The sequence below is a fragment of the Homalodisca vitripennis genome, chromosome 7 (assembly GCF_021130785.1).
Source record: "Homalodisca vitripennis isolate AUS2020 chromosome 7, UT_GWSS_2.1, whole genome shotgun sequence".
Taxonomy (NCBI): domain Eukaryota; kingdom Metazoa; phylum Arthropoda; class Insecta; order Hemiptera; family Cicadellidae; genus Homalodisca; species Homalodisca vitripennis.
Genome location: NC_060213.1, coordinates 17601891 through 17629179, shown reverse-complemented (window position 1 = coordinate 17629179; position 27289 = coordinate 17601891). Strand labels below are relative to the sequence as shown.

General features: G+C 31.8%; 1 protein-coding gene across 1 annotated transcript; it reads right to left on the bottom strand.

Moving 5' to 3' along the window:
- Positions 1 to 3739: 3739 nt before the first annotated feature.
- LOC124366936 (mortality factor 4-like protein 1) lies at positions 3740 to 22470 on the bottom strand. Its single transcript, XM_046823546.1, has 11 exons — positions 22264 to 22470; positions 19824 to 19971; positions 17563 to 17683; positions 17182 to 17277; positions 12308 to 12539; positions 10956 to 11057; positions 9023 to 9114; positions 7254 to 7356; positions 6615 to 6684; positions 6002 to 6086; positions 3740 to 4627 (listed from the first exon to the last, which is right to left on the bottom strand). Exons 2-11 carry the CDS (start codon positions 19900 to 19902, stop codon positions 4543 to 4545), a joined length of 1065 nt encoding a protein of 354 aa, XP_046679502.1. The 5' UTR covers positions 19903 to 19971; positions 22264 to 22470; the 3' UTR covers positions 3740 to 4542.
- Between the last annotated feature and the right edge of the window lie 4819 nt (positions 22471 to 27289).

Here is a 27289-nt window from a genome sequence, read left to right as displayed (position 1 = left end):
AATGTATTAACACGTTTCCCCCCCCCCATAATCCAAAACTGTTTAGTATTAATTCAAACATTGCCTGTTTTAAAAGAATTATGAAAAAACTTAGACTGTAACCTGTCGTGGGCATTTATATAGGGGGCTCAAGCCCCCCCCCCCGGAAATTTGGAAGCCAAACATTAAAATTGGACCAAGTAGTTTTTTTAAGCTACAACACATTTATGCAAATGTTTACCCAGGGGAAGACTTCCAAAGGCTGAGAACCTGTTTTTGAGGGGGTATTTTTTACACCTGCTGAAACCACTCAGTATGCCAATCTCCTCAGAAATATTTTTCTATATACAGCACTGGTACCTGTTATTCAAGATAACTATAAACCTTTAATCTGAATATTTACAATGAAATCTGATGGGAATTTTTAATTTCTTCAGTTTTTTTTTTTTTTTTTTTTTTTTTTTTTTGTTCTCATAGGACAAGAAGCTTATAAAATTGCACTTAGTCCTGTAAGAGCCTTTGTGCTGCTTCCGGAGTGACAGGATATTCAGAATGGGTAAGGTTAGAGAGTAGGGGCGGCCTCCTATCAAGATCCATGAGGAAGAATTATGAATTAGGGCACTACATCTCAAAGTCATGTCCCCCTGGGAAGAAGCTCTGAACCAGCCTCTCCAGTCAAAGTAAGCAGGGTGGTGGCACACCCTTGTTGAGGTTAACAAGAACCTCTGAGGTTAGGGAACAAACCCCACCAACTCCAACAGTCATCTCCCACAGTAGACTAGACCTATCGAATTGCCCATGAACCCCAGAATTTCGAAATAAAAATGGTGTTTAGTGATGTGCCGCTCCTGGACATCCATAAAGTTGCCCAGATTGAAGTGACACATCAGTTTTTGCTGTGCTGTGCCTAGTGGTGGGTTCAACTGGAAGGTATAAACAAGCCAAAAGTGATCCCTGCTGGGTAATTTTCCTCAGTTAATAATTCTTAAAATGATAGGTATAGAAAAGATCTGTGATCCAAGAAAGTATCCAGCGAGGAGGTCCGGACCCCCCTTCAAATTTTTAATTTTTCAATTACTTTTTTAGTAAACGATTATTATTATTTAAATAATTTAGTATTACTGACATGTACTACTGAAAGATCGTTCTCAACAAAGAAACGGTCAAGAACTTTTTAAGGAACAAAATAGGGCCTTACTTTCTGTCCACTACAGAAAAATATAAGATATCCCAACTCTCCCCCCCCCCCCCAATCTTTTTACGACTCAAAATGAATTCCATCAAATTCGAATAGGCAGCCTTCTAAATTTTCTTCAGAAACATCTTTGAATAATCATAAAAAAATATTAAACCTAAGGTTTTTTTAACCCTTTCATTGCCAGGTATTAAAAAAATGTTACATTCTAGATGTGCCACATTATTTTTGGGATTCATATGCGAGAAGTCCTAGAGGGTTTTGGTCAAAAATGCAAGATTTTGGAAGAAAATATATAAAACTATTATTTAGGGAGGTATCTGAAACCTTTTTATCTTCTTTTAAACTTTAATGAATTATAAAATGGAATACAGCATAATAAAAATGTATTTCTCCCATAAGACTTTTCTTTATTTAAGCATTTTTACCAGGAAAATGATAGAAATTGAGTTTTAATTATATTAACTATTTTTAAAAAGTAGACTATGGTTATTTTCAATGCTTTTGCGTTATAAAGCAATAAAAGGCAATCCAAAATCACAAAAATGTTACATTTCATTAATTTAAAATGAAAACAATTCTTGAAATTTTCTACAAGGCATAGGATTTTAGTTCAAAAATTATAATTTAACTCATAAAATTAAATAGTGATTGTCTTATTGTGCTCTCCACAAGATTGTGTACGTGCCATTACATTAAGAATTGAATTCATTATATAATTTACTATATGAAAAAATCAAAACTGAAGTTTTGACTAAAATAAGTATAAGAAAAATTAGTTAACTTTAATTTTTAATGCTTTCTTGCTATAGAGCAGAACATTAAAATGTAAATTGATAAATTGAACATAACATTTACGAATTGTAAAGTCCAAACAATTTTTATTCAACTAAATGTTGGCATAACAGTTTGGAGAATGTTTTCAGTAGCGTTTCACATCGGCTACAGAACAAGAGCAAATTACGAACCAAAACTAGTTTTATAAAGCCATTTCCATTGTTTCAGTCAATATCACAGATATTTTTAAAATATTATTCCAAAAGCCTCGTTATGCGACTCTGCCACTTCTCACAAACGGAAGCTAAGAGTACAAACACGTATTAAAAAAAGTAGATAAAACTATAACGAGGAACGCATACTGGCATTTCCTGTATTATCGCAACATGTCACCTAGAAGGTGATGTTCGGGACGATAAGAGGAAAATGCAGCCGCCCCCGCCTTATATTTTTGTCATGGTGTGTGAACGAAATTTATTGGTTGAGGTCTGCTTAATTATTGAAATCTTTTAAGGTTTACTAATTAATTCTTCTTTTAATATTGGTAACCAAAGTAACCTAACCTCAATCGTAGGTTGACTTAGTGGTTGGTCTGCTAATATATGTATAAAGCATCAATAAATTTGCATTTGAAATATTCTTCTCACAGTGTATGGTGTTGGTTTCATCCCATTTCATGTGCCGATTTCCAGACCATCAATGTTGAGCAATTTTAGACTTATCCACTAGACCTCTTGTTGTATTTTCTTGATGTTCTTTAATTCTCACATTTAGCAGTCTTTTTGTCTGGCCTTTTTATTCCCATTATAAGAACATATTATACCGTAAACAAAGTTTTTTTGGGTCCTGAGTGCCATTTTTGGTTTGGTTTTTTGAGATTTTGTGCCAGAGTGTTTGTGTTCTACAAGCAGTTCTAATCCTATCCTACCTACTCTTCTAATTATCTATGATAAATCCCAGCACATAAAGTGTTGACATGTAGGCTATATAAATTTTCCTTGTTTTCATGAAGATTTTTCTATTGTATCTTTTGTTTTGTTTTTCTGTTGTTTAATATTCTTTTAGACAATTTTTTTTATTTTGAGTGTTTTTGGAACTGACACATTAGTGAACAAACTTTCAATGCCAAATCTAACTGCATATTGGTTTCAGCCATTTTCAATGTTTTTGACTTTCTAACGAAGTCTTTAGAATTTTTAATACAAGTGTTGGTTTTTCTTACAAGTGGTGTACAAGGATGCCCTAGAGGACTTTTAGATGTTCTCAACATGGTGAATTCCCGGGAACTAATTATTGGTCGGAGGGGGATGCCAGGTTTGAGGATTTTAGGAAGGCCATAAATGAGTGGGATTTTTTAATAATTTTGATTTGAATTTGTATGAAAAATGTTATTCATGTTCATGAAAGGTTTTGGCTATTCACCCTCAATTGCATCAGTTAAATCTTTATTTAGTATAATATATTTGCCAGCATTAAGAGACAATTACAGGTTTCTTACTTTCTATGAATTCAATCTTAAGATTGCAACAAATATTTTTGATGTGATTATGGATCTGCGTGTCAGTGATGATTCTTATTACTGACAAGTCAGAAACTATGTGTAAATGTACAAATCTTAAATATATTTCATATGAATGTTGATATAACATTGTATCTATTTAATGCCAGCTTGATTATGGTTTAATTTTATAAAAAATTGAGATAAAAAAATATATGTAACACCAAAGACTGGAATAAGTTAGTTTGGAGGGTTAAAAAGTGGTTTGTCAAGAAAAAGATACAGGAGCATTTAGAAAAAGATTTGTATTTAATGTCTGTAATGCACATAGTAAAAAAATATTACTAAACAATTACTTGTACTCTTAATTTAATCAAGGATTATTAAGCACTAGAAATTACGCTAACATTCCAACTTAAAATAAAACGTTCTTATGCTACAACATGATCAACAAGTTACGTTTAATTTGAACTTTTATTATGTAACAAACCTCCTAGATTATGTATTTTTTTAAATACTGAAAAATAAATACAATTGTGACCTCTTACATTTGAACTACAACTATTATGATGTAAACATTACCTGTAATGACAAATATTTAAACAACTATTATGGAAAAACTTACAATAATTTATGGCCACATTTATGCATTCCGACATTACAAATATACTTTATGTAAATTATGTGCTACAAAGAATGACTACATTCCTTAACTTCTAGTCACGAGAATGGAATAATCATCAGAGCTTGTTAGCTTTATCAAAACTATTTATGGATTGTTCATTCTAATACGTAGAGAACCTATTTGATGTACAATCCTGTGTACGGTACACACAATTATAGATTTTATAATAATTAGAGAATATATCAAAAAAAGTGGGGGAAGATTCGATATTGACAAAACAATGTCATCTAATTATAAAAGAAACGAGTATTCTTCCAACAAAACTCTAAACCGAAATTTAAATCACAGCTGGTGCATCTATCGTATAACAGATTCCAGGGTCCTGTATCAGCGAATCTCACTACTGTTGGATCACATGAGTAACAAAACGCGATCTATCTAGACCAGACGTACAGATCTGGGAGTGGTTTAGATAGTCTTCCTTTGATAGTCACATGATGACACGCCGTAGTCTTGTAAGCTGAAGAGCGTCGCCGCGTTCTTGTGGAGAAACCTGGAAACAAAATATTTTATCAAACCAAATACACTTTTGACTTAAATTTTTCATTATAAATGACCATTTTTTTTGTTCTCTTAGGACAAGAAGCTTATATGAGGAAGAATTTAGGGTATCAATCTCAGTTACGTCTCCTCGGAAGAAGGGGAGGCCAACTCTGCACCAGCCACTCTAGTCAAAGCAGGCAGGGGGTGGCACACCCTTATTATATCTAGGCTAGCATGACACTTGGATTCTTAAGGACTCCAAAAGTCATCTCCCGCAGTAGATTAGACCAATGGATCTACACTTGCACCCCAGAATCTTGACATTCTCAGTTAGTGATGTGCTGTTCCTGGACATCCTATAGGTTCTAAATATAATCTAGTTTTAAAAATATATTATACAATTTTTAGAATGTTGGTTCAGTAGTAAATTTTATTCAGTAAAGAATCTAAAATTAATTATACAGAAAATGTGAGTTTTTGTCCCAGATACGGTTGTTGTCAAGAATTGCAAACCATTTCAGATGCACACTTTTGTTACATAATACAGAGATGCTGACAGCAATACAGAACTGTATATGTGTTAATTATAACATGACCAACTCAAATTAATACAAAAGACTAATCTCAATAATAATATGAAATTATGCACTCACTGATAAAACTGTCTACAAAAATCATTTTATCATATATTGTACTCATTATACAGAAATGCTTGTTTTAAAGAATAAATAGTCTAAACATTCATGAAACACAAAGAATATTGTTCCACAAAACTGCTAAAATTCATAAACACGTGCTGTTTTGAGAAAAGAATGAAGGTGAACTATGCATTATAATGAGTAAGGGTTAAAGGTTTTTACCATAGCTTCAATGCATGTTGGTCGGACTCAATTTGAGAATTATAATTTGGGAACTTCATTTATGTAGATTGACACAAATGAGTATAAGCTTTAATCTAATGGTAATTGAATGGTAACAAGCTATGATTGCACATAAACTATTTTCCTCCACACACTTAGAAATTATAAAGTTTCACTAAGCAAACATGTGAAATGTTGAGTTAAGCTCCAAATCACGTTCCTCTTAATGCACCTTCATCTTAGATCCAAAAAACGTTGGTGACGAAGGAGTTTCCTTTTTTCATTCCAGATTTCAGGAGTCAACTCTGTAACACATCAGATCCCAGATGCTGCACTAAGAAGAAGGTGAACTGAACCTAACTCAACACTCATATGGAATCAACCCTTTCTTCCTTAGCTACTTTACATGTAATCAAATGTGTTTACAATCTGTCGCTCCCTGACATTCAAAATAAAGAACATTCAGAATTTCACTGGAGGATACTTCAAAGTTGTTATATCGTTATACTAAACAATTAACTCACTTCAGGAAGTCGTGCACGTGAAGCAGTAGCAACTGAATGCTCTTTTCGTCCAGAGCTGTGTATGCTAGGACTCCTCCAAGTTTCACTGAAACAAAATTAAAATTTGAGTAAAAATTATTGTTGTACACAAGTAACTGTGATGCAATATAATTTATGATTATTACAACATTAATTTATTACATAATAGATGGAATAGTGATGTTAACGGGGTAAACAATGTAAAGACAACTTTTAAAAAGAAGCTTTACTCTAAAAATACTCCAACACATTCACAAACAGAAATTATCACAAAAACCCCTCTTTCACAAGGTGCTTCCAAAACAGATATTGCAAATGGAACTAAATTCAAAACAAAATTTTTATAACTCAAAATTCTTAGTAAAAAAATGTCACACCACCAACATGCATGTTCTCAAAAACCCTTATTATACCTGATGGATCAACTCAATCTACTTCTGTCCCTTGAGTAATAGAAACATTACTGGTTAATGCTTTTGAGACGGGCAAGGAAGATAAGTTACAAAAAACTACTTGAACAACTACTTACATAAATAATAATTTACATACAAAACATATAATTAATTCAGTTACAGTTTAAAAGTGTTGTACTCACCGAATAACCTGAGTAAATGCATGGCTCCATATATTTTACTCATTGGAGTGTCTGGATTTGATGCTACAATCTGGAACATTACATGTATCTCAATAACCCAGAGAGAATGTACTACCTGTATTATTATTCAACAACATGTATATTTACCGAATTAATTAAAAATACACTATTAAATAGGTTTCAACTCAGTAGCAAAACGAAATTCATTATAAAAATATTGGGATGGAAGAAACAGAACAAAGAATTAGTTTGAAAAACTCAGAAACACTTGATGTAAATATATTTATTTTTTGCAGTCTCAAATCAAGGGAAAAAATAATATTATATATTAATTTTATTATTTAATATCATATCACTTTTCAAGATAGCAGACAGTTGAAGTTTTTAAAGCTTAATTACCAAAAAAATTAATATGACTATGACAATTTTTAAAGAATAATAAAAGTTGTTAAATTTAATTTCAAACATTTTGATCATAAAATCATTCAGTAAATAATATAGATATAAGTTTTTAATTGTTGTAATGCATGGTTAATTATGTCAGAAATGTAAACAGTAAAAATTTTACTGAGAGCCTCGTGTATACAGTAGGTTGTGTTCCCAAATATTAAGGTTTCTAACTTTTCCTTCACCACTTACTTTTGAATACTGCATCCTCTCAAACTTGTACAACAGTTGAGTCCCCAACATGACGTTGAAATACTCCCGGATGCCATTCACCACTTCTAGGATTGCTGTTGTTCTGACAAAAAAATAAATAAATAAAACACTTCAAATCAGTACTTTAAATATATTAAGGCATTTTTATAACAGAAACATAAACAATAATTCTTTATTTACATCATTCATCGAGAACAGTAAATGTGTCACCAAAACCACTACAAAGATTCAAAAGTCTTTCTCCAATTTTCAAATTCGTCCACTGTGTAAAAAGGGCGCTGTTGTAGCCATGCTATGATGTTTTTTTTCTCAACGTTTTCTCACAGTGGATGTTTTTCACCTTTTCCGGCAGGATGTTGAGGAATTTTGCTCCCAGATATGTCGGTTGTTTTTCATAGTGTGAGATGATGGATCGGAAGTACTATGCTGTTGGGTCGTCTAGTGTTATAATTGTGTATATCAGTTCCTCTCTGCAGGTTTTGCTTTTTAGCATGTAAGGCAGTTACTAGGATGAAAAGGCTCACTACAGTTAACACCCTTAGTTCTTTAAAGGAGTGCGGCATGATTCTTTGTGTCCAAGGCCAGCTAGAATGCGAACTGCCTTTTTTTGCAGAACTAGGACCCTCTTTGTGTTTGTTCTAGAGGAATTACCCCACACCGCTGTCCCATATCGGACATGTGCCTCAAACAGAGCAAAGTACACCGCTTTTGTAGTGTCATCACTAGATATGTGTCTCAGCCGTCGTAGCACATACAGAGCTGAGCTGAGTTTACAGCACAACTTGTCTAGGTGGTCAGACCAGGTAAGTTTATCATCTATCACTACTCCTAAGTATGTTACTTGTGACACTTGCATCACATCTGGCAGTCCTGCAACTTCCTCTCTTTTCTTCCCAATGATAAGCTGTTGACTTTTTTCTCATTCAGTACCAGGCCGTTAGCATGACAATATTGTTGCACCATTCCCAAGGCAACAAAAGATTGTATTTCCAGATCAGTGGCCTTTTTGTTTTTTAGGAACAATGCGGTATTGTCAGCATATATAATTGTATTGCAGCAGTCTTCAAGGTAGCGAGGAAGGTCACTTGTAAAGATTATGTACAGGACAGGCCCCAGAACCTAGCCCTGTGAAACTCCTGATTTAAATGTGGCTTGTTTGGATATAGTTTCCACAAAGACATCTGATTTGAAGCTTTTGACCTCTACCGCTTGGGATCTGTTAGTCAAGTAACTTTCAAACAATTTTCCTGCAGTACCCCTTACTCCCATGAGTTTTTTAAGAAGCAGGTCATGACTGATACAGTCAAAAGCCGTGCTGTAATCGAGGAAGACTGCGGTGGTTGTGTCTCCTTCTTCAATGGATTTTATGAGGCTTTCTATAATGGTTATGATGGCTGTATTTGTTGATTTGCTCGCTGTAAAGCCATGCTGTTTTTCTGTCAGTAGCTGATGTTGTGAAAGATGCTGCAGTAGTCTTGCCAGAACAATTTTTTCTATTATTATTGAGAAGGTACAGAGGTACACGTACATAATGTGTATGAAATTTGTCATTTTAATACCAATTGTTAATAATATAACATGATATACTTTGTTGTTGACATGAGGTATATATATATATATATATATATATATATATATCTTCAAAAAAATAAAGCATCTACTTTGATAACTTTATACTTCCATGCCACAATGATCATTACTATGTAAATTATATTATTCACAATGTTAACTGTAGGAAGATTACGTACTTGTTAGGTGTGGTACTTTTGCTGGATGTTTTCATGTTGTAGTAGTCGTCTAGGATCTGGTCCACCGTTACTGCTGCTGGCAGATTTAATAGCTGTGACAAAACATAAGCAAATCTAGTTCTGGCTCCAGAAAATCAATAATTACATGGTTTTAGTTACAAGTGACATTTAATTGATAAATTTTACAATTACAAATGTCAAAATGTAATAATACTAAAATGATCATTAGTATAATCCCAAATGACCAAGCACTTATTTTTACGATTTTTAATGCGGTTTTTCTAAATTTATAAAAAAGTATTATAAACAAAACCATTATACTATTACACATGGATTTTGTAGAATAAACTGTAAATTTAGTATCATAAAACAAGTACTTCACTTAGATTAATCTAGTGGTTTACATATCTTAAACCTTTTTACTTAACCCTTTTACTGCCGATGTCCGACATATCGGACGTCGGCATTTTTGCCAAAAACGCCTACGTCCGATATGTCGGACGTCTGTTTTTTTTTTATTGTTACTGGCTACTGTTATGTTCAAATGCCGAAATATTCGGTATTTTGGTTGTTTAGGAGGAAAGGATAATGAAAGAAGCCATTTGAAGAACTTTGGATTTCTATTTTCGTCGTCTTTGACTAGAATTGACGAACTACCTAGACAGCTGTCAAAACCAGATGATCGGGTTAGGTTACTGAAATCTTCGTTCATTGTTGTTGTTTACAATGTTATCGAAAGTTTTTTGAAGTGTTACTTTTGTTGATCAAGGATAAAATGAGTAAAAGAGTTACATCTAACTCTCCTGTGAGTGCTGGAACAATAATTAACAGTCTAATCGATGGTGGTGTACAAGTGCAAGACGAACTGAGTGACGATTTCCTTCAGAATTTGTCAGATTCAGATGCCGAGAACGATTCTGATATTAGTGTTAGGGCTATTGATGACAATCAAAGTGATGTGGATGACACTGATGACGATCCTGACTTTATCTTACCATCAGATAATGAGGAGTTATTAGATAGTGAGGGGGATGTGGCACAGATAAGTTTACCTTCAACTTCCACTGGTAGGCCTAGAGGAGGCCTACCAGTTTTGGGAAAATCCTCATAGTGCAGCTATGTTTCAAGGTAGCACCTTCAAATTTGGTATATGTTCTAAGCAATTGCTCTAGTTTATAATGATATCATGCTCAAAATTTTAATATAATTTTAAAAATAAATTATCAGATGCCAAACACAATTTTTATTTTTTTATTTATTTGCTATTTACATAATTTTTAAAATTAAATAATGAGTTTGTTTCAAATTAAAATTTCTTTTTATTATTTAAAAAAACAGCATTTAAATACGAGTAAATAAAGTAAAAATTCATGCAAATCTAATGAAAAATAAAAAAGATACAGCATTTTTTGTAAATGAATGCACGACAGCGATTTTCCCCCTTGGCAATTTTGACTGGTATAATAAAAAAATGGCCGGCAGTAAAAGGGTTAATGGTATTGAAAATTGTTACTTTAATTGGAGATGGAATGTATCAACCACATTTGTTGAGTATCGTTGATCAATTTTGGACTCTTTTCATCGACAACCGATAAAAACAAAGTTGGTTGTCTATATAAATAGTAAAATGACAAAAGAACGTAAAGCTCACGAACTATAGAAGAAACCATCTCCTTCAACGATAAACTTTGATTTGAACGTCATCGTCGTCAAATCATTCAGGATATACGATCAACTCTCCCCACCATATCTGTGTTATGTGTAGAACTAGGATGTCGTATATCTTTACTCAAAAAGGAAGCCACCTTGTCTGGCACAAACCTTACCTTCACGAAGATCAGCTCACAATTATTCACAGTGAAGGATTAGCTAGAATGAGGTTATTGTCATATTTTATCAAATCACAAGCCACCTTAATTGGCGCAAACCTTACCTTCCTCTGCCTGGAAATCAGCTCCCAATCATCCACTAGCCAAGGTTTCAGTTCGTCTGGGATCTTCACCTTTATCTCCACCTTAGACAGGAACTGCTCCTCCTGCCAAATGAAATAATAGTATAACTGTACAGTTATACAGGATGTTTCTCAATCTTCATAAAACCTCTTAGACACATGTTTTAGTAGTAATCAAACTGACCATTTTCTTTCTTTCAACATAACTCCATAAATAATTCCTTTTGACCTACTAAGCTCCAAAGTTAACATAAAAATGCTTAATTTCCATTATTGTAACCAAACTAATGTATGAACTAACAAAACATTTAAGGCTTGAGTATGGGCTTTTGTAAGTTTCTTTCCAATGCAACTTTGGGTATTGCTGTTTATTGTTTGATAGGGAGGAAAACTTCTGTTGGGAATAGGAAATAACATGCTTATTAAAATATTTGTAAAAAGAGTAAAAGTTTGCTTTCTTAATATTTCGGCTATAAAAACTGTTCTTCAGAAACTTCAGTGAGTGAATATATACGAGGGGTATATATAAAAAAAAACGCCTGGTCCTAAAGTTTTAGGACTTAAAAATTAAATTAACTGGTTATAAATATGTTAAGTATAGCCTACTTGTAGAAATAATAATGTTAAGCTTTATAATGATTGGGTGAACCTTTTTCTAGATTTTTTACATTTAATTTATTTCTATTTCAATTGATGATTATTTTAATTTCAATTTATTTTCAAACTGTTAAGATCTCTAACAAAGCTGGTTGATATTTTATTTCTTTTCTTTTTTGGGTCAGGTGCAATAAAATAATAAAATAAGTATTTCGGACCGGCTTAGAATAATTGGAAAATTGTAGAGATCTATATCATTGTTTGTATTCTTTAAATGTCATAAACAATTAATTTAAGCAGTGAATCAAATTGTGAGCTATCAGATTACCAACATAAATTTAGAAATAAAGTCCCATCTGAACAAAATTGTACAGTTTCCTTACGAAAGTCCTCTTCCTACATAGTTGTTACTTAAAATATTAAACGCTTCTACAATGAACCCAACCACTAAAAAGACCACAGTGTATAGACTGCTTGTATAGACTGGCGAGAAGAGTTCAAAATGCCCAAGATAGGGATTGGGAGCTTTTCAATCTGAGCTAAATGTTTTTAGAATGAGTATAATATCTCAGCAGTTCAGCTGGATAACCGATTCTTTACAAAAACATCGATCCATCATTGTGGTTATCTATGAACTACTCAGATCAAGCACAAAATTCCATGGAATAATTATCGATAAATTCAGATTCAAAACATTTCAACCTATTTTCATATTCCTACTGGAAACATTGAATTACCGTCTCCACTGCAGGATCAGTCCGAGTTTTCTTCTTCTTCGGCACATCGCTGGCCGACTCCTGAGATGAGGACTGTGTTGTAACCGCAGCAGCCGCAGCCGCCTTAGCCCCGGCAACAGCCGCGCTCTTTTCTTTCTCCTTATCGTTGACTGGTGTAGATGATCTGCTGTCAGGACCTCCTGGTCCCTCTGGTCCCCCACCCACACTCTTCTTCTTGTTTTTCTTGTTCTTCCTGTTGACAGAGTTAGTGTAGGTAAAAGATCCAGAAACAAGGTGTGAATAACATTCACCATGCATACATTAGCAGTTTTGAACAGCACAATTTCTAGAATGGTCTACGGAGTACTGTACAATGTCATCCTCGATATAGACTCAGCTTCACTTCTTTTTTTTATCTTAGGACAAGAAGGTTATTGCACTTAGTCCTAAAAGGACCTTTGCGCTGCTTCCGGAGTGACAGGTTATTCTGGATGGGTAAGGTTGGGGGTGAGCGTCGCCTCTTGTCAAGATCCATGAGGAAGAATTTAGGGCATTAATCTTGGTAATTTCTCCTCGGAATAAGGGAAAGCCAGCCTCTCCATTCTAAGCAGGCAGGGAGTGACACAACCTTGTGCCTTTTGTCTATGTCTAGCAACAGCCCTGAACACTTGGAAAGCCCACTAACTCCAACAATCATAGTTTGCAATAGACTAAACCTATCGATCCACCCTTGCAACCCAGAATCTCAAAATTTGCGGTTAGTGATGTTCATATTTTCAACAGACGCCATATTGTTAATATTAAAGTGTTGTTAAAATAACACAATTATTTTTATTTTTCTCTTATCTATTAAAACCTACGTGCCAAATTTGGTTTGCTTAGCTTAAATAGTTCTGGAGACATTAATGTTTTTGATCAAAAATACAAAATGGCGGCTAGCGATGAAATGACACATTTTTCAACCTGTATTTAAAGAACATTTTTTGCTTGAAATGATGAATACTATCAACCACAGAAGTTTGTGATACCATTTTGTGAACACCCTGTATTTATCCAATATTTTATGAACATTTCAGAAATATATATTTTTATTTAAATTTTTAAATACAAATGAACACAGTTTTTCTTCCCCCTAACTTCTTGAAGGCATCAGAATTGGTCACCAATGACTTCAGAGTTCATATTTCGAAACAAATACATTAAATACAACTAAACACGACATGAACGTATTCAGTATTTAGTATACTGAAATGATACTGCAAAAATAACTTTGAACAAAAGTACAATATACATGATTGTGCAAAAATACAACGATGTAGAAGCCATACATCAGCTAATCATGTTTCATCTATTCACATATTTGTTTTATTTAAAGAAATGTTCAAATACCCAATATTTTTGATGACTTCAGATTTTTCTTGTTGCAACTACACAGAATTTATTGCAGTAGATCTCACATAACCTCAAAGTATACAAGTACAACTGCGTACGCAGTAGCAAGGCTTCACAACGGTCTTACTTGACATGAATATGTAGAGCCACTTTGAGTGTTAATCTATATTTTATATTTCCATAATGCGAATTAAGTAAACTCATTTAGTAGTGCACATAAATTTAAATAATAGAATTGAAAAACATTTTTACTATAAAGTAATAAGAATACTCACAGACACATAATGCTGTATGCAGTTTTTTCAATAACTATTTTTATCAATTGTATATAATCCTCTTGGACAAATAAACATTTCATTTAAACAATTTGTAATGCAATTTCTAGTGTTCTTCGCCTTGATTTGAAATTTACAGTAAAAATATATCACTGTAGACTATAATTTAGAAAAGGAAAGACAATACTACTTTGGATTAGATTCTTAGAGCATGTTTTGACATTGTAATTTTCAAACACAGCTGGTTGTCCATTGACCCCAATTACTAATGTGTTTAATCAATCTTGCTATCAGCTGATTCTGTTTTATTAATAGTTAGAGATTACCAACAAACTTGACTGCCAAATGATATCAGCTGGCTCTCTTCTGATTATCTGCTGTTGTTGATATCATCTCAAGTACTGCATAACCCATACTCGATTAAGAACAGTGATTGAAAACTACTATTTCTCCATATTAAATCTTTTTTCTCAATTCACTTTTTTATTTAACTATACTCTAGAACAATTTTGTATCCCTAAATAATTTATTTCATTCCTCAGTGATATATTTATCTGATATGGAAATTGAAATGATCAGTGGTGTAATTAGGATTCGGCTTTGGGGAGAGGAAAAGTCAAATTGAAAAGCACACTACACCGGGGAGTACAAAATAAATCTGAATAAATCTTAATTTAAATAAACTCCAATCGCTGTTCTACAAATATATTTATAAAAATTAATATATTAATAAATAAATAAAATGTACTATCAGAAATAAAAATATAGAAAGTGACCACACATTAGAATGGAGATATCACACTCACTTTAGCTGATAAGGTAGAACAAATAGCACATTTAACCAAACTGAACAATTATCTGGAGTTTACCTGTTGTGTTATCCACAATGTGGTGTATTTAGTGATCAATTATAAAATAATTATCAATTTGTTGGTGATGCACCTGTATTTGTACACTGTAAATGGTATATTCCTTTTGAGCAGTAAAGATAAGATTGACTGATAATACTTTAAATATTAATTATTTTGAAATCATTTAAAGTTCAATTCCAATCCACATTATTTACTAACTTTTTATAACAACTACAAAAATATCTTTATCTATGCAATTTGGCTTTTTGTTAGTGCCTAGGGTAATTTTAGAGGTGTCACCAAAAACCTATGTAAGAATTATTTGCATTTAATTAACATACATTCATTTCGATCATTGATTTGCGTCACCATCACTGACTGACTAGCTGTTTTTGAGAATATTTACTTTTTATCTAAAATTGTATAAAATACATGTTAATATATAAAATATTACATTTCTTATACAACTTATAAAAACGTCTGATCTCTTAGATTTTTGTTAAAACTGAATTTTTTATCAATAATGTTTACATTTAACACAGATAACGTGTAATAAACAAACGTTTATTCTTGTTTATAAAAAATCATAAATTGTAATATTAACCCTTTGAGTAGTAACTTTCCAAAGACATCCTAACAAGCCCAATTTACGTGAGTTAAAAAATGTTTAAATAACTTTATTCATTAACATTGCTACTTGATCTCATCATTTAAGTTTAGAAATTATTACTATTTGAAAGACATACGTCATTTAAGCACTTTTTTTAATAAAATAAAAACATTTTTTAACTCCGAATTTGTATTTAACTAATATGAAATGTAAAGGAAAGGAATGTATATAAATATTATCATTAGCTTTATTTTTGAAATACAAGTAAGACATTCACATTGTATAGGCTTCTTGTAAAAAAGATAAATCGTGAAACAGCTGAACAGATTCATTGGTGTTTGGCGGGAGCCAGCGCTAGACATTACTCTTATAACACTTCTAACATCCAGCGGATACGATAAGAACTACGACAATTTGCTTCTAAAACTCGCTTAGGGATGGCAGGTTGGTTCACAACAAAGAATAAGCAGATTACAACATATTCGTCCAAACTGCATCAAGATATATATATATAAAACCGCAACGGTCGTTACTCCAGGCAGCTTGTAACGGTTTCAAAGGGTTAACAACTGTTACTAATATTATGCTAAGTAATATTAATATGAACAACTATTACAATACTTTTTTCTTTATTATAAGGGAAATCAGGAGGAAAAAATGTTAAATATATTTTTATAATGCATACTTTTAAAAGTTATGATTGATGAAGAGCAAGCCCATTGATTCAGTAGACTCATTTAATGAGAATACATGACAGTGAGAAGGAAAACAATAATTTATATTTAATTGATAACTTTTTTTAACTAAAATTTCAATTTTAAAACTGCATTTGATCATAAAAGACTTACAGTATTAGACAGTGCATACTGTTTGTTTTCTGATCATTTTCAACTAAGGATAGTTGTGAGTGAAGCATCTCAGCAAGCTTTGACAATCTGTTGGACTGTTGGACTACTGAAGGCTGAACTTTGTAGAGATAACATCATATGTTGGGCAGGACTCTACCTGATGAGATCAGCTGCTTGCCACTGCCTACTTGTTTGCACATCAACTGGATCTCTATTACTAGCTTTATACTTGTTTACAAACCACTATAGACTATCATGTGTACTTGGGTGTTTTGTTTTAATGGTCAATGTTATATAGAATTACTGTAAGTTACTTTTAAACAAATTTTAAAAATTACTCAAGTGGCCAGAAATCAAAATTATTATAACCCTTTCACTGCCAAACTATCTGTTTGCAGCCTGTTCCGAACCTGCTAAGAATTACGAACCTGCCAGGCATTTCTTCAAACTGCCAGACTGGTTTAAAACATTTGCAGTATTTTACATAAAATTTGTGTAACTTATTATTATTACATACAGTTTACAGTTACAGTTTTTTAAGTCAATTAACTTTTTAGATACCCATTGGGTTACATGAAGAAACATTGAAAAAACATGTTGAAACAAATTTGTTCATGCAAAATCACGAAGCATATATAAATTTCTTGTTATACTCAGACATTTAACGTAATAAAGTTTAGGTTTTGCCATTATTACTGAAAAATGAAAGACGCCAAATAAAAAGTCCAGAAATAAGCTGTCGTTATGAATGTGTTTAAAGATTTTTGTTCGAAATTTTGTCAATAATTTTTTTAGTTTGACTTTGAAAGTAATACCCCAATTGGATATTTTAAATTTTAAAATCTACAATTTCAACAGCAAAACATATTTTATAGTAAAACTAAATGTTCTTCACTTGAAAAGGTGGGCTGTAACTTACGGTTCATTCTTCTGTGCTCTGTGGAGATCTTTTTGCTTCTGTAGGTTGGTATCATTGAACTTCAGCACCCGACTCTCTGGTACCCACTCGTCCCAGCTGTACACAACAACTCAAATAAATTCAAATTCAACCCAGGACAATCATACAAAACAATCACGTTCACTCATTGAAAACGTAATTCAATTCAGTTAAAAAAGAACTGGTTTCAATTTTCATATTTCTTTTCTTTCCAAATTATAAAAAATCTTTAATTCATGGATTGTTTTTATTTTTTTTTTGTAATAAAAACTGTAAATTGTATATAAAATGTCCTAAGCTACTAAACTATTTCATATTGGAAATGCATTTTAATTGATAGAATTAAACTACCAGTTTTTTCACCTTTTGTTCCATCCCGAATAGTGAATGTGATATTCAGGAACTTTATTCTTCTCATCGTACCTTGTCTGCAGACATTTTGCCACATAGATCAGAGGACCATGGAAACACAGTACTTTCTCTCCTGTAAAGTAAAAAAACAATATATTAAACATTAAAAGAGACCAGATTACTTAAACTTTTTAAAACCCAAGTGATGATCTTAGCCAAAGAATTGTGCAGATTCCCAGTACGACAATGTGAAAATCCTGAATAATCAGCATATAGAATTGATATTTGATTCATAAATGTGTTTCTTTAGAACTGAGGTTCCATTGAATTTATAAAGAGAAATTCCTATTTCTATTTAAGAGGTTATTTTGATCTGAGCCTAATTTATCTAGGCCACAATATATTTGTTGATTAATTACAAAAAGAAAAGAGAAATTTCAAACTATTAGGTTACTACCAAAAGTTCTGTTTTAATGGTGTTTCATTTTGAAAATATTCTGTTTTCGTGTATTTTACTTCAATTACTTCATTTTTGTTTCAAAATCTTAGATGTATTTTTACCTTCAACTAATCAACTATAGCTCTTTGTAACGGACGAGACGGGACTTGGGAATTAGATAATCAGAAAACTAGTTGGCCGCAAAAATCTGATTTTAATTTAATCTTTCACATTAATAATTATTACAATACTATTCACATTCCCTAAACTGTAATTTTAAAATATATTAATCACTCATCAGCGAAACAGTAGGTTAAGAGGGAAGGGCAAACACGGAGCGACGCGTTACGTTCGAGTACTGGCGATCAACTCACTCCACGCACATACTTTTTCGCTACAAATTTTTGTTAAAATGGCGGACTAGACTCCGTACGGTGCTGCTCCCAAACGATTTACTTGGGCGTAACAGAGTCTAGAAACGACACAACTTGGCCAGACACAGGCTGGAATCAGCAGAATCAGCAAATTCCTCAGCCAGCTGCAGCTAAAGCTGCCACGGGTATCGGGCTACTTCCGCTTAACAACTCAGTTGAGATCAACTAGAATATTCCGAGCAACTATCACTTGGACTTATATCTTACTAAATAAATATATAAATCACTGTTCCTTATTTCCTTTGAATTATTTAGGTGATGGTAGATATTTTGTAAGTAATATAGTACTTTAGGACATTTTACTGTAACATTTACTGTTAGGAACAATGCAGAATCGTTGGTTGGTAATACTACAATATAAATACTGTAGTACTTCACTGGTCAATAATAATATTGACCTCACAGTGTCAAATGGTCAGGGGCTTTCTTAATGGGCCGTCACATCTTATTAAATGGTTATCATTTGTTAGTTAGACCCACTCATGTATTAGTCAGCAACTTAAACAAGTTTTATTATGTTTTTATTTTAAATAGGCTTTTACTTTTTTATATAATTAGATGTATATATTTCCTTATTTCTAAACAAAATTACAATTTAAACAAAATTTAAATATTGATTTCCAGAAGTAGGCCCACTAGTATTACCTGTTTTCTTCTTCAAATCAGTATAAAGTCTTTTTAAGGACATTTAATTGTATTTGTGTTAACATCGATTGAAGAGACAAATACCAATACGTTTTATACATCACATAATCATGATGTAGAAATTCTGTTCTAATTTTAGTCACAGAGTAGGTTATTGTAAATAGGTAAAAACTAATGTTAAGGTTAGATTAGGTCACTGATACATTCACTGTATTACTAAGTAGTTCCACGTTGATAAAATTACTGTTATTTTATGCACTGTCATAGAGACAAGTGACTAATGAGCACAGATGATTTCAGATAATATTAAAGCAATAAAGTAAGCTTATCTGAAATCATGCTTCTTTGTCAAGTAAACGTATCTAAAAACTGTAATACAACTTTTTCTTAGCAATTGTGGATAAAACTTAAAACAACAAACAGCCCAATTGCTACAATTTTTAAGGCCATAAAATGGAAAATTTTAGCCATAAAATTCATGGTTATGTCTCAGTACTATACATTGTTTACAAGAATGTATAATTTTATGCATTTCATTAAGTCTAGTTTTTATTACTGTTTTAAAGTATATAAACATATTATGTTATATTTAAAAATAATGATTCTTCTTTTAACTTTACTTATTTACCATTTTCAAACCACACGGAGGCTTTATTTGTTACAAAAATCGCAGGGAACGAAATTGGCCATAATATTGAAAACGAACCTTAACCCAGCCTCCTTAGAATAGCATGTAAAACATATCATCTCAGTACCTTCAGAGAATTTATATTTTGGAGGTGATTTGAAGTCGGTTGTAGTTGCTTCCTTAGATTCCTTCTTGACTGACGCCATAAAGAAACCACTCAACTAGGCTATGTCGATAAAACTTAATAAAATGTCAGATTCTTCTCAACACAGCTCCTGAAAAAATAAAATGTTAAAATTAATTTTGTCCCAATAAAAGAAAAAAAGACAAGTTAGTGTTTCTGAGTGATTATAGTGTGAACTAGACGTACTATTTAAATTACAATAATACAACTTAAAATGCACTTGTAATATAAACACAGTTTTTTTACTACCTTCATGACAACCTCTAAGTCAACATATACAACCACACAATATATAAACATAAATAAGTTCACACTATGTACTCAACAACATTATATAATAGACTACTCAACTAACGCATGTCGATAGTTACTATGAGAGAAGAATTGAAAGAAAAATAAGAAAAGTACAAGTTAACAATGTGATAATAAGTAATAATAAGATATAGAATGTATTGTGGGAGCAATCATATGAATCACTTCACACAGTTAAAAATTATTACTATAACAATTAACTATATATCGAGATAACAAAACAATTTTTAACAATAATAGATAACAAGGAAACAATCATAATCATAATTAACGAATAAACTATGGTAAACAGTTGCAGATATAACAAAATATGCACGATTAGATAAGTAAGCAATAAATGACAAAAGGTAACTGAATTTCACAGAAGAAATTAGTATTTCAAATTTGACAGAAATAAGCTATATGATAAAAAGTAGACTGCCATTATAAACTAATGAAAACACTAAATAATAATGTACTGAATTCTACACTGAACATGGCTTAATGCAGAAACACATGTCTACAATAAAAAATTTTTAAATCGGTTATAGTTCCTTATCTCTTGATAATAATAAATAAAAGTGCCTTTTACAGGATCATCATGTAACGATTCTAAGTTTCTCTATGGTAGCCTATGTTTATTGAGTTGAAGAGCTTAATCTCTTCACCTTTCTGTCGAAAGTCGTCTAATCTAACGTAACTACCACAGGCACGCTGTATAATCCTGGGCTTCATATAATACCGAAGTATAATAATTTAAAGTGTGACAAACACACAAACGTGTAGGCTTAGTCTAACACAATAACTGTTATATGGACTTGAAATATTGTCTGCAATCCCAGAGAAGCCTATTAAGCGTACATTTTACCTAGTGGTATTTGAAAGCTATATAAATAGTATAAATCAAATTGAAATTAACCACTAATAGTTCAAAACTAGTCTACCTAATATAGGCTACTTATATTTCCACAATGAATGCTTAATTTCTCATACACAGGCGGTATTTAATAAAGATTAATAATACAGTGTAACTACAGATTATATCTTAAACAATACTTCAGTCTAGGAGACTTTTTCATTTATAATCAGATCCTATAGAATTTTTATATTTTACTGGAATAGATACTATTTTGAGGGATATTTTCCATTCATTACCATTATCGGTGCTGCCGCAGCTCGCACTGATGACCAGATCACATTCAATTACCTCCTGTTTCCTATTTAAGTTTACTTTTATTCTTAAATGGCTTCCTCAACAGAATTATTGTTTTTGTGGTGTTTCTCCAATCAGTTTCTAAACATTTTCCCTTTGAATAAAATAACAAATAAGTTAATGTGAAAATCGTAAAATAATTCACTGAATTTATTTCATTTGGTCTAGAATTGTTCATAAATAAAAAGGGTAGATTTTAATAAGTGGTCTACAGTTTTAGTATCGGGCTTTCAATAGCTTTTATCAAATGAAGAATTTGCTATTACAATTTATTTACACTCATATTTTATAACTTACTAATTGTAGTTACGTTTAGTGTAAACAATCAACAAGAGATAACTAATTTTTGGAGAATTTTTAAATGGTGATTAATACGAGGAAATTGTGTGAGATAAAAAAACTGAAAGTTCTTTGTGAATGGTCAAGAGAAGTTTAAGTGAAATACTGACAGCAGACTATTTTTGTGATTTTTGTACTGCAGGGAAGTGCACCTGTCAAGGGAGAATCCTTTCCCCCATTTCTTAAAACCCCTGCAAGCTATAAATGCTGTAATCTTTTATCTGGTATGTAAGCAAAAGTTGGTTTTGTTACTTTTTAATGGTATTGTGAAAATTATATTGTATTATTTTTGTTGTCAATTTATTTTAATTCTTGTTATGTATGCTTATATAATATCAAAGTTGAATAATATATCATTTTTTATAATAACAATTGACTAAGAGTGTAGGCGACCTATAAAAACATAGCTATGTGAAGGAAACTTGATTTTATTTTTTTAGGTTAGGTCATATTAGAGTCTAACGGTATACATTCCACCAACAAAGCTAACTATGTAATCTTTGTGTAATTTAACTTTGACTTTTAACTATTATTACTTACCCGAATAATTAGTTCTAATGAACAATAGAAATCTCTTACTAAAACTTTTTAAACTTAAAAAGTCCTACACTAACTGAGCCGCTTAGTGCCTCTCTCGTCTACAACAATAACATACACAACAACTGGCTGCTTTTTTTCAGCTCATCAAGGAGGCTTCCATAGTGTGTACACTTTCAGCTTAAAACCCGAGATAGCGGCATATGAATGAAACAGATCCGCCACGAGCTCCTCATAGGCCACCTGCATGGACTGATCATACACCTCAGAGAGAAAGAGTGGGCCAGAGCCAAGCAATACCGACAAATACCGAACATTTGACTGATTAGCGACCTCAGTTCGGAACGGTTATGATTTCTATTATCTATTACGAATTAATGAGTCGTTTTATATCCGAGCATATCTGAAAAAACATAGAAATCATATAGAACGTATACTACAATAATTTTATTAATTATTCAAATTCAAATTCAAATTAACTTTATTCATATTATTTGTACAATTACATTTGAATTTATACAAATAAGGAATGGAATCATCTTACATTTTTTATTTTATTATATCCTATGTGTCCATTATATTCTCCAAATGAATACAAAGCCTTATCTGTCAAAAAAAATTTTAAATGTTTTTTAAACAATAAATCATTTTTCTATGTTAAATAAATTCCTAGGGACTTGGTTTATAAATTTAATACCTGCCGAGCTAGGTTTTTTATAATGAAATTCCAATGCATGTTTATGTACTGCCAATTGATTTCTATTTCTAGTAAAGTAGTGATTTGACCCCAATCGGGGTAATTTGTCAAAATTTTGAACTAACCATCATAACAGTTTTCCAGTATATACATTCCGTAAATAGTTAAAATTCCTAATTTTGAAAAATACTCTTTCACAGATTCCCCATCCTTTTAAGTTCATGATTATCCTACTTGCTTTTTTTTGAAGTTGAAGAATGCTTAACAGATTTGAAATACTAGTGGGCCCCGTACAACACAACACCAAAGTTTATATGAGAATGTATGTGGGCATAATAAATGGTTTTCAAAATTTCAGTTGAGCAATATTTTGACATGGTTTTAAGAGCAAACAATCCGGAAGAAAATTTTTTTTTGCAAAGCCAAAATATGTTCGTTTCCAAGTTAAGTTCTCGTCTAGAAGTAATCCTAAAAATTTAGTGTTAGTTAATTGAGAAATTTGTATATTGTCTATTGTTATGTTTGGCATAAGTTTTTTTCTATTTTGTTTTGTGTGCAGAAAGAGATCATATTTGTTTTATTAAAGTTTAGTAATAAATTTTTTACTGCAAAAATAATTATTAATACACATGAGTTCCGTTTTACCTGCAATTTCTATTTCATTCAAACTTTTTTACCAGCAACTATTAAATTAGAGTCATCTGCATATAGACACAGCTTGCTCTGATCTTTTGTCAGAACATTTGGCAAAACCAACATATAAAGTAAGAAAAGAATTGGCCCCCAGAATGGAACCCTGTGGCACTCCATGCCTTGATATTTTTAAAGAAGATTTTGCATGAGTGATTTGATTTAATTTGGTTACAAACTGCAAGTCAACATACTGTGGTCTATTTGAAATATAAGAAGCAAATCAGTTTAATGTAACATCTTTAATACCAATATTTTAAAAAATTTCTATTAATATTTCATGTGATACACTATCAAAGGCCTTGGTAAGATCCATAAAAAATGCCAACCACATAATTCCCCTTATCAATATTGTCCACTATGGTTTCAAATAAAATCCATCCCAGCAGTTATGACAGACTTACCAGCTCTGAAAGCCATGCTGTTCTCTGTCAAATATATTATTGGTTTTCAAGAAAGAAAATCAAACTAGTCGTAAATACATTACACGTTCAAAAATGTTTGAAAAAGTAGATAAAATGGACAAAGGTCGATAATTATTAGGGTTCAGTTTCACTTCCTTTTTTGAAAACGGTTATAATTTTAGAGATTTTCAGTTTTTCAGGAAAGATTCCAGACACAAAAGAGGAATTTATAACATGAGTCAGGGGCTTGATCAGGTACATTTTAGCTTGCTTGACAATTGGCATTGGGAATTTCATCGTGGCCTGCTGAATATTTGTTAGGAAATGACATTATAATCTGATTTAATTCTTCCTCACTTACTGGTTGGGTGTGGAACTTTTTAGCATTAGAAGTTTTAAAGATACCAGTGTTAACAGTGATGTGTGATGACAAGTTTGGCAATATTTCATTATCTACAATGTCAATAAAATGATTGTTAAAAATTTCACAGATTTCCTCTGGTTCAGAATATTCATGGTTTTCATAAATCAATTTAATATGTTTATTAAAATTGTGATAATTTTTTGTTTCATTATTAATTATTTTCCAAGTAGATTTACATACGTTTTTCAGAATTTCTAATTTTATTTTCAATATATTCTTTTTTGAAGAGTTTAATTTTTTGCTGTAATTTTTTTTTCAACTGTTTTAATAGCTTATTTAGTGTTCTATCTTTGGTTAATCTTGTAGTTTGACTTAAACTTATAATTTTCCGCTTTTTCTTTTTCCAAATCATAATTGATCCATTTGTCTTTATTAAAATTTACCCTAGACTTGACCAGAGGAAAATTAACATCAAAATAGTACATCAAAATTTTTATGAAAAACATTGTATTTAGTTATATCAATATTGAACTTTCTTTATACCTCCAAAGACACTTCGACAAAATGTGAGATGGTGCACATCGAATGAAGTGTCATAATTTCATCATATTTTGCATATAGGCTTAAAACGGCGGCTTAGAATAAATAAATATATAAAAAAAACACATGTACCATATATATATATATATATATATATATATATATATATATATATATATATATATATATATATAAATTATTTCATTGGAAAGCTATTAAAATTAATAGGACAAAGCAACACATCCATAAGCATTACTGTAACATATTTTAATATAGTCCTTAAGTAGTAGTACATACATTAATAATTACGCTACAAAAGCTGTAATAAAGAGTTATCACAATAGATGTGTTAAAACTAGAAACTAAGTGGATTAAAAAAGAAACTTGTAAGCAAATGTCCAACAAAAATACAAATATAGAAATATGACAAATCAAGTCACAGCTACCTAACTTAAATACTTAACATAGCACGTGACATCGTTGCAATAAATACAACATTTTTCTAATTATATTATAGTAATGTAACTGACAAATTAAGTTTAAGATCATAAACTAGTATAAGTATGGTTTACAATTTAAAACACCACTCTTATGGTTGCGTAGAAATACCTATATAATACGTTTGACAATATTTTAGTCCTACTGATCTCTAATGCTATGAATATTAATTACGTTGTAAAATCAAGGTATGATAAAATAAATGTAATTGAGCCGCATCCTGCAACATGCAGCTTAAAAATTTAATTGAAATATATGTATGATGTACCAAACTACTGAATGGTGTCTTCAACTCAAGATTATAGGCTGAAAACACAGTGGTACATTTTAATAGGTTTGCTAGATATTGAACTAAATTAAATCCAGAATAGTAAGGAGCGAGAACGCTTGGGACTGCTCATTCCACTATTCAAATACACGAGCTATCTGTAGTCGGCAGGAGGGGCCCCTCCATCCCTACTCTTTCTCTCCGAGGTGTATGATCAGTCTATGCGGGTTGCCCACGAGGAGCTCGTGATCTGCCCTAGCCAAAAAAATATACAACCGAAACTGGTTCTGGAACCCGCACTCGGCACTGGCCTTGATTATAGATCCTCAGAAGGATCTATAATCAAGGGCACTGGTCATGAGCCGCACATTCTGTGTAGATAGAGATACTTATTGGTGCTGTAGATGGAGCTTATATTGGTCACTGTTAAATTACATGAAAAACATAAAACCAATATTTAAAACTTTAATTGTTTTGTGAGGCCTTTCGATAGCGAGGCTATGATGTGTCTGAAGAAGATAGCCTCGCTATCGAAAGGCCTCACAAAACAATAAAAGTTTTAAATATTGGTTTTATGTTTTTCGTGTAATTTATACTTATTAGTGTCGGTATCATCGTTATTCAGTGGTAACCTTTTACCAGGCTAACACCCTGTTTTCACTGCCTGGATAATTTTATATTCTCATAACGGCTTTCTGGTATTAGGTTACTCAGTAAACTGGTTACTGATTCAAAACTCTTCAGCTGTTATTTGAAACACGGGGTTATAACGAACAACAGAGTTGTAGTGTGACCATTATTATTTCATTGCCAGAAATATATCTCAACAAAAGCAGCTTGTTTATAAGTTACTAGCTGACCCCGCGGCTTCTCACGCTTTTTGAAAGCTTTGCTCGTGTATGAGCACTTCTGTTTCAAGTGAATTATATTTTCAACGCCGATGTAGAGTTTACCTTGTTTACACTATCAAGAAAATCTGCCAAAATTGTATGTTTATAGCCATTGTACACGTACATGTACTTAATAATAAAGTGGTCTAACATTCAAGCTATAAGGCCAAACAGAAATTCATTTGAAAGACAAATATCCATAAACACTTTGCGCCTTCACATAGTGTGTGGTTATTATACACAACTATCTCGTCATTGTATTTTACAATGTGCAGGCGCTTTGATAACTTATATATTTTGCAGCGCCTCCTGGAGGTGAGTTACATCAATGGGCATAGCATATAAACCTTCTACGTGGAAAAATACATATACATATAAATTTTCATAATGATCGGTCAAATAGTTTCTGAGTCTATAAAGGACAAACACTCAAACATTCATTTATATATATATATATATATATATATATATATATATATATATATATATATATATATATAAAGCTCTTGTTTAAATTATACAAAATAAACTGTTCGACTATATTACTTAATACAACAAATAAATTGCATGTTCTATAGTTGTATAAATTTATTAGGTGTGCAATAATTATGGTTATACAATTAAAATCTAAGAATTTTAAATAAATATTTAACTATTCTAATACGGATTGTGTGAAAG

Bases quoted from the DNA above. Each gene is read 5' to 3' on its own strand.
- LOC124366936 (XM_046823546.1), bottom strand. From the start codon at position 19,902: ATGGCGTCAGTCAAGAAGGAATCTAAGGAAGCAACTACAACCGACTTC. The intron at 12,540-17,181 runs GTAAGTTACAGC...CTCTGTCAACAG, and splicing joins AGAGCACAGAAGAATGAACC to GAAGAACAAGAAAAACAAGA. The intron at 7,357-9,022 runs GTACGTAATCTT...TTTTTTTGTCAG, and splicing joins AAAAGTACCACACCTAACAA to AACAACAGCAATCCTAGAAG.